Genomic DNA, 8440 nt, shown 5'->3' on the forward strand with positions numbered 1-8440 from the left:
GTGGTTAAAATTTAATAAAGAGGAATGTGAGAGTAATACTGCATTAACTGTTATTAACATAGAAAAAGGAACAAAAACATACTAAACTCCATGAAATAAATGAACACTAACAGGAGAAATGGTGGCATCTTATTGAGGCAGTAACATAAGGGAGAAATAATTGTTTTCTAAAAAGTTGAGATACACTGGAAACAACAGGCAACCCCCCAAAGTAAGTAAGGATATGCTTACGAATATAGCATTCGAACAAAGGCAAGTAGCAAGCTAAAAACACGAGAGCGCATAAAAGACTAATAAAACAACTAAGTTAGCAAATATCATTTGAGGAGAAGAACAAGAAAACAACCAAGGCATGGCATGTACGGACAGAAACAGAAAACATATGGATCAGAACAACTAAGTTAGCAAATATATGAAAGAATGTACTAGCAACATATTACTTGGAAAAAAGAGAAAAGCAAACACATTATTAATCACATTTTGAATTAAAACAGTTCAACACATCAAGATTAGATGCATATTTAGAAATGAACTAACAACAATCCTATATGCCAAGTTGAAACAGGATAAGGTGAATGACAAACAATATCATGTCTAACTGTAACCATAGTAGCATTTAATTAACATGAAGCCAACTATTAACATTGGAATTTAAACATCTATCAAGAATTCAAGTAAGAATCAACCCTATTGAAGGGAAGATCCATGACCAAAATTGATCACTTACTGCGTCATGGAGCTCGTTTCGAGCAACAAACATGTGATGTCAAGCAGGAATTAACGAATGATAACATGAAAGTACTTAAAAGGCTAACATGCTCTCATTATAAACAAAGAAGCTAGCAGATTACCAGATCATTTCTTGTCACACCACACTTCAAATGAAAATAAACTCACACGGAGATGTCATCTAAATAATCGCTCACAAATAGCTAAACTCGAAACATATCAGATCACTGCCCAGAGAAAGTTTGAAACCAAAAAATGATCTGCGAAAATATCGACCACCAGATATGGGACCAGAACACCAGAAATCAGATAAAGACATTGACACTGATGAGTATTCAAAGAACCCTCCAACCAAAACAAATAGGGCTAAGCAGATAAGTCTCAAAATAAAAGAGCAGATATAACACCATTCATAACAAAGAAGAACAAAAGAAAGCTAAAGAAATTCATCAAGAAAATATAGATCCGTCACATCATAATTGGAAAAGAAATATAACGTAAGTGAGGGAAGAGGCATTACCTCTTTTCAGGCAGTGAGCTGAAACGAGACAAACAAATTGTAAGCGAGCTCTAATATCACCACGATGAGATTCCGGCGGAAAATTGATTTCCAAACCAGCAGACCCAGCTACAGGGATATTATCAACCGAAATCTTTTGCCTATCTATGGTTTGTAACTTTTCCGTTCTTCTTCTCTTTTCTCACTGTCTCTTGTTTCGTTTTGAAGACAAAAACTAAAGAAATCACCAACCCCATAAATATAGAAGATGGGGGATCCTTTTATAGAGGGGAGATGAGGGTTTGAAATGGGGGGAATCGGAATCATTTTGAATTTGGAATTCGAATTCTTCTTAAGGAGAACGTTGGAGGGCAACGGAAAATTGATAGGAGCCGCACGATTTCGAGCACATGAGATGGCGACACGTTGGACGAATCTCCAACGGTTCTGTGCGAGAGGATAAGGACGGGACTGAGAGAGCACGGACACGCGCGAGCTGGGCTCGATCGGTTCGCTGTTGCTGGACTGGTTCGGTTTCTGGTTCTTCGCGCCTGTGTTCTCGCTGGGAAGAAGAACGAAGTGGGGGCGGTGGGTCTGTTTGGTATTGCTGTACGTATTATTGGTGGGCTGGGTTTCTTTGGAAATGTTTTGGGGTGGGTTTGCTAAAAAGAATTGACCCAAAAAGGTTGTTGAATTGGGTTGGCTGGAAAAGTGAACTGGGTATCCATTCCACTCTATTCAAGTTTCATCTATGCAAAGTCATAATTGGTAAACAATGAATATTTAATGTCACAAAAATATTGAATTTTTATTTGAAAAGTGTACCACAAATCATTCAATTAGAAAATAATAAATGATTAAAGTTTTTAATTACTCAATTATTTCAAAAATATTGAAGCAAATTTATATCCGGACAATAAAAAGTCACGTGCCATTGTTCAATGCTCCAAATAATTAAATATTTTGAGTTTAAATTCAAATTTCAAAACACAAGTAACTAACCTTAGTTCTATAAAAATACAAAATTCCATAACCGACATCTTCCAAAAAAAAAAAATTGATAGAAAATTTTATATTAATAAAAATAATAAATTTTTATTCATATTAAATTCAAAATTTTCAATAAAATTAAATATTTTGAGTTTAAATTTTATATATTATTTTTAATTCAATCTAAAGTATATAGAGAAAAATGGGGCAGTTTTAAATTTTTAAATTTTAAATTCTATGAAAAAAAGGGCAGTTTTAACTTTTAAATTTCAAATTCCGTAGAAAAAATGGGGCAGTTTTAAATTTTAAATACGACAGCTTTTGCTTGAATGTGTATCAAATATAGAAAAGTGGGGTAGTTTTAAATTTTAAATACGACATTTTAGTTTTAATGTGTATCAAATATATATAAATAAAATGTAGAAGATTATTTGAAAACTGCCGCAACTCCCCTCACTTCTCATTTCTTTAAGGGGCAGTTTTTTCCTCCACCATTTACCCCCTCTATTTCTTTATCTATATATTATGAATTTATATTCCACAATCATCCAAATAATTTGAGAACGAGCATATTATAGATAAGATGAGAGTATTTCTGATTTTGAATACTTCAAATTAAGTTATGTTAAGAATTTAGACGATGAACTATGATTATATATTTATTTATTTATTTATTTTCATAAATATTCTATTATAACATAAAGGTGTTAAATGTTAGCATTCTCTCTCATAAACTTTACAGTATCATCTTATAATAAGTTAAATTTTGAAATTGTCAATAATTCAATATTTACAATTATATTTATCAATTAATCGCGCAACGCACGGATACACATATACTAATTTTTAATAAGAAAAATAATAATTAGAAATGCATTAAATACATTTTTCAAGTCTTTTAATTTATACAAATTTCATAATTCTTTTCTCTTGTATAGTGACACAAGAATATTTAACATCTTCTTAGAAAATAAAGTTCTTTAAAAAAAAAAAAAATTAAAAAAAATTGTATTCACCCCACCAACCTACACCTCCCATAATATGTACTCTCTCCGTCTCATTTTATGTGAGGTAGTTTGACTCGGCACGAAGTTTAAGAAAAAAATGAAGACTTTTAAAACTTGGTCCAAAATGAATGATAAAAATTTGTGTGACTGTAAATCATTTTATTAAGGGTAAAATAGACATTTTATAGTTAAATTGTTACTTAATATAGAATAGAAATGCGTCATTTTTTTAAAAAACTTACTAAAAAGGAAAGTAAATCACATAAATTGGGGTAGAGAAAGTATCACATATAAAATAAACAAGTAATAAATTTACCTATTTTTTAAAAAAATATTTTTCTTTGTACCAAACAAACCAATTAAGTAATAAAATCATGGGTCAAAATTGACCTTTTGCCAAAAACAAAAAAAAAGTTAAAAATGAAAAACGAAAGTCGTTGGTTTCACCAATTAGGTTATAGTGGAGTAATAATTAATTCTTCAATCTTAATTAGAAATTTTAAGTTCGAGTTTCTTGACTATGGTGTCCTAAGGAACACTTTACCTTACAAGATGAGACTTTTCCAGGTGAATTCAAATTAAGGAGGAAAAAAAAAAACATGATTCCTCGCTTAAATACACAGAATTCGTTTTTAAAAAAGATAATTTGGGAAATACAAGTGTAGTTAGGGAGTATGCTTGTTCCCGCGTCTTTGCCTCCAAAACTTTCAAACTCAGCCCTGTTTCACTTTCGCTTCAAATCCAGTTCCTTCTTCGCTTTCTTCACTTCATCAACGCCATTACTAAGAGCAGCAGTTCCTTCTTCTTTTACTCAATTACTCAAACAATGCAAGTCTTGTATCAAGGCAAAACTTGTCGTCGCCGGCGTCTTTTCACCCTCAGCAGACCCCACAACATGGTCGTCTCAGGTTGTGTTCTATTGGAACAACCTCATCAAACGCAGTGTTATTCTCCGACATCACGAGAGTGCTCTGGTCCTCTTCCGCGAAATGCTGAGACTTGATTGGAACCCAGATGGCTACACATACCCTTATGTCCTCAAGGCATGTGGTGAGCTTCGGTTCCTCCTTTGCGGTGAATCTGTTCATTCCCTGATTCTAGCATCTGGGTTGGACTCCAATGTGTTTGTATGTAATGGTGTTATTGCTATGTATGGGAAATGTGGGATGTTGGGTCATGCACGGCAGGTGTTTGATGAAACGGTTGTGAGAGAAACTGCTGATGTTATTTCATGGAATTCGATAGTGGCGTCTTATGTACAGAAGGATGAGGATAAGAAAGTTTTGGAGTTGTTTGATTTGATGGTTTCGTTGAATAGTTTTGAGCTGCGTCCTGATGCTGTTAGTTTAGTTAACGTACTTCCAGCTTGTGGTTCTTTAGGGGCGTGGAAACGAGGAAAACAACTTCAGGGTTATGCGATACGGAGATGTTTGCATGAGGACGTTTTTGTAGGAAATGCAATTGTGGATATGTATGCGAAGTGTAAGCGTTTGGATGATGCTAACAAGATTTTTGAGCTAATGGAGGTGAAAGATGTGGTTTCTTGGAATGCATTGGTCACTGGGTACTCTCAGATTGGAAGATTTGATGAGGCTTTGGGACTGTTTGAGAGAATGAGGGAAGAAAAGATTGATTTGAATGTCGTAACATGGAGTGCTGTGATTTCAGGGTATGCACAGAGGGATTTAGGCTATGAAGCACTCAATATCTTTAAGGAGATGAGGCTTTCTGGGGAAGAGCCAAACGTGATCACTCTTGTTTCTGTGCTTTCAGGTTGTGCTGCTATTGGAGCACTGCGCCAAGGGAAGGAAACTCATTGCTATGCCATTAAACAAATGTTGAGTTTGGAAGGCAGCAATACTGAGGAGGATCTCATGGTGACTAATGCTCTGATTGACATGTATGCAAAGTGCAAGGAGATGAAAATTGCTCAGGCCATGTTTGATGATATTGACAGGAGAGATAGGAATGTTGTAACATGGACAGTCATGATTGGTGGATATGCCCAGCATGGTGATGCAAATGATGCTTTAGAACTTTTTTCAGCCATGCTGAAGGATGAGTACTCTGTAATCCCAAATGCATATACTATATCTTGTGCTCTGGTGGCTTGCGCTCGTCTGTCTAGTCTTAGGATTGGTAGGCAAATTCATGCATATGTGTTACGACAAGGGTATGAACCTACTATAGTCTTTGTGGCTAACTGTCTCATTGACATGTATTCCAAATCTGGAGATGTTGATGCAGCTAGACTTGTGTTTGATAACATGAGCCAGAGGAATACTGTCTCATGGACATCCCTGATGACTGGCTATGGAATGCATGGTCGAGGGGAGGAGGCTCTCCAAGTGTTTAACGTAATGAGAGGAGAAGGTCTGCCCATAGATGGTGTAACTTTTCTTGTTGTGCTATATGCTTGTAGCCACTCTGGAATGGTTGACGAGGGTATGAATTACTTCAACCATATGAAGGGGGATTTTGGAGTTATTCCTGGGGCTGAACACTACGCTTGCATGATTGATATTTTGGGTCGTGCTGGTCGACTGGATGAAGCTATGAAGCTCATTGAACGCATGCCAATGGAACCTACCTCAGTAGTATGGGTTGCACTGCTTAGTGCTTGTAGAGTCCATAAAAATGTGGATCTTGCGGAGCATGCTGCTGCAAAGCTGTCAGAATTGGAATCTGAGAATGATGGGACTTATACACTTCTTTCAAATATATATGCTAATGCCAAACGTTGGAAAGATGTGGCCCGGATTAGATCTCTTATGAAACATTCTGGCATAAGGAAGAGACCTGGATGTAGTTGGGTTCAAGGAAAGAAGGAGACTGTTACATTTTTTGTCGGGGACAGATGTCATCCAATGTCTGAAAAGATATATGATCTCCTAGAGGACCTGATTCACCGTATCAAAGCAATGGGCTATGTTCCGGAGACAAGTTTTGCGCTTCATGATGTAGATGATGAGGAGAAAGGTGATCTTCTTATTGAACATAGTGAAAAGTTGGCCCTTGCTTATGGCATTCTCACATCAGCTCCTGGAGTGCCTATTAGAATAACCAAGAACCTGCGAGTTTGTGGAGACTGTCATACTGCAATGACATACATCTCCAAAATCATTGAACATGAAATTATATTGAGGGACTCAAGTCGCTTTCATCATATCAAGAATGGATCTTGCTCTTGTAGAGGGTTTTGGTAGAAAGTTTTGTTCTTGTGGAACATTTGGATGGTATACGAAAAAGAAAGTCCTCTTGGAAATGAAGTAGAAGTTCATAAATAAATCATTGGACTGTGGATTTGGAACACTTCTGCTTTCCAGAAGAGTGACACAGTGAGTGCAACAACATGGCAGCAAGAGTACAGAATGGGGAATTTTCTTTTTAATGGTACTCCCTTTTCATTAAGGTAAGCTAATTATCGTGGTTTTTCTGTATTCTAAAAGTTCTTCTCCATTAATGAACAGGAAGCAGCAAGATTTTGTCCTGCAGATTGGGTTTTAAACCTATCATTCAGAAGAATCCTTCTGCAAGTGAGGTCTAGAATTGCAGCATAATATTCTATTTCCTTCCTGTCTACAGCTGGATGTGTTGAAAGTCTGCAATGCAAAGAAGGTAATGTAAAGAAGCTTTAAGATATTGCCTAATAAGGTGAGAAGTAATTCATGTGTGTGCACTCTTTTTCTCAATGCTTCCTCTGCCAACTTCATTGAATAAAATTATACTTGGATATTAGCATCACTCTGTGATGTTATAATGTTGGGTCAGACATCAGAACGAGCTATTCTTAGTGGGAATGCTTAAATAGAGCTTCTTTTTTTTTTTGAACATTGGTAAAGTATGCTTAATTAGAGCTTATGGTGATGAAATTACCAAACTGAAATGGTCAATTAGAATACTGCTGAGATACTCGCAGGAAATGTATAAGAGAAGACAGAATTTTTCTTTTCTCAAAGTTATTGTCACATCAAATTTACCTTTAGTCAGGTGGTTTCTTAACGCATCAAACACCATGATTGCAGACATCTACATGTATAAGGATGTATTCATGTGCATCTATACACGGAACGTATTAGTTTATTACACTTAACTCTTTCCTCAAACAGTATACTATACCGATTTATTGTTTAAGGTGTACAATTGTATCTGTATGCTATATTATTAACAAGGCATTGTCAAAATCCATTAGTTGCTTGATGCTGCTCAGAGTGAATCTCTTCCATAAAGCCCTTACCTTGGTTGTAATCCTTACTTTGTGCAAAAGAAATATCTTTTTCACTTTGGGTACAAATTTTTCTTGTATGGTGCAAAGGGAGAGCCCTTTCGAACATTCTCTCACACACTAGTGCACTCGCACATGAACACAAAAGTGAACAAAGAGGATTGTTGGGGTTGTTTAGCAAAGATGGAGCATGATCTTGGATGGTTTGCTTAGCAGCTTCAAATGTTCATGGGTTGATTGATATGGACGAGTAACTATTGAGCAAATCTGGTCTATCTTTTTGAATGCAAAATGATTTGGATAGATATTCATTAGTAGTATCGCAACCCTTACAAAATGTTCTAATAATGAAGATGTAGACTTAAGCTTTATGTCACACATCGGTTCTCTGTCATTAGTTAATTCTTTTCTGTTAATTTCCATTTATCCCAATAGTTACTTATCTTCCAGATTAAAAACATGCACTTATCCCAAATTCCCCATGGTTGCCAAGATCATCCATTATTCCCTCAAGGCTGGTGGCAACATCTGAGAAAGGACTTATTCTAGACAAATAGGCTATATGGTGTCTTGTAGATCATGCTTACCCTGCAATTTCAAAAGCTTGGAAGCCTACTTGTAGTCTATTTTTGAAAGCCTCAGGGTAATACTTCTATAAGCTTGTAATATTATGGGTACTACCAACTTTGTTTGTAGAACTTCCAAGTTTCACATCGAGATTTGATTTGACAGAGACGAAAAGGTTGAAGCATTTGGGTGGCTTTTCAGCAAGAGCTTAGGAGCTCAGAACACCTTGTACAAATCATCTTTTTGACATGCATATGGAAGACTAGCAATTCCTTATATTTCTATGCAAAAAAGTACACACTCCTGGAAGATATTCTTTTTTTAAGACAAAATGTAATACTGTATCTATCTGAAAAGTCTGAAGCATATGCTTTTTCAATTTTTTCTTTTCATTAATACAATTTTCCTACTGTTGTTTTTCCA

General features: G+C 35.7%; 1 protein-coding gene across 1 annotated transcript; it reads left to right on the forward strand.

The window, feature by feature from the left end:
- Positions 1–3884: 3884 nt before the first annotated feature.
- On the forward strand, positions 3885–6466 carry LOC125813965 (pentatricopeptide repeat-containing protein At5g16860). The gene has a single exon (XM_049493446.1). It carries the CDS (start codon positions 3900–3902, stop codon positions 6429–6431), a length of 2532 nt encoding a protein of 843 aa, XP_049349403.1. The 5' UTR covers positions 3885–3899; the 3' UTR covers positions 6432–6466.
- The last annotated feature ends 1974 nt before the right edge of the window (positions 6467–8440 follow it).

Source organism: Solanum verrucosum, unplaced genomic scaffold (assembly GCF_900185275.1).
Source record: "Solanum verrucosum unplaced genomic scaffold, falcon-dt-bn FXZP01000205.1, whole genome shotgun sequence".
Taxonomy (NCBI): Eukaryota; Viridiplantae; Streptophyta; class Magnoliopsida; order Solanales; family Solanaceae; genus Solanum; species Solanum verrucosum.

What these genes read in the sequence shown, in the direction of transcription:
- LOC125813965 (XM_049493446.1), top strand. Translation starts at nt 3,900, where the DNA reads ATGCTTGTTCCCGCGTCTTTGCCTCCAAAACTTTCAAACTCAGCCCTG.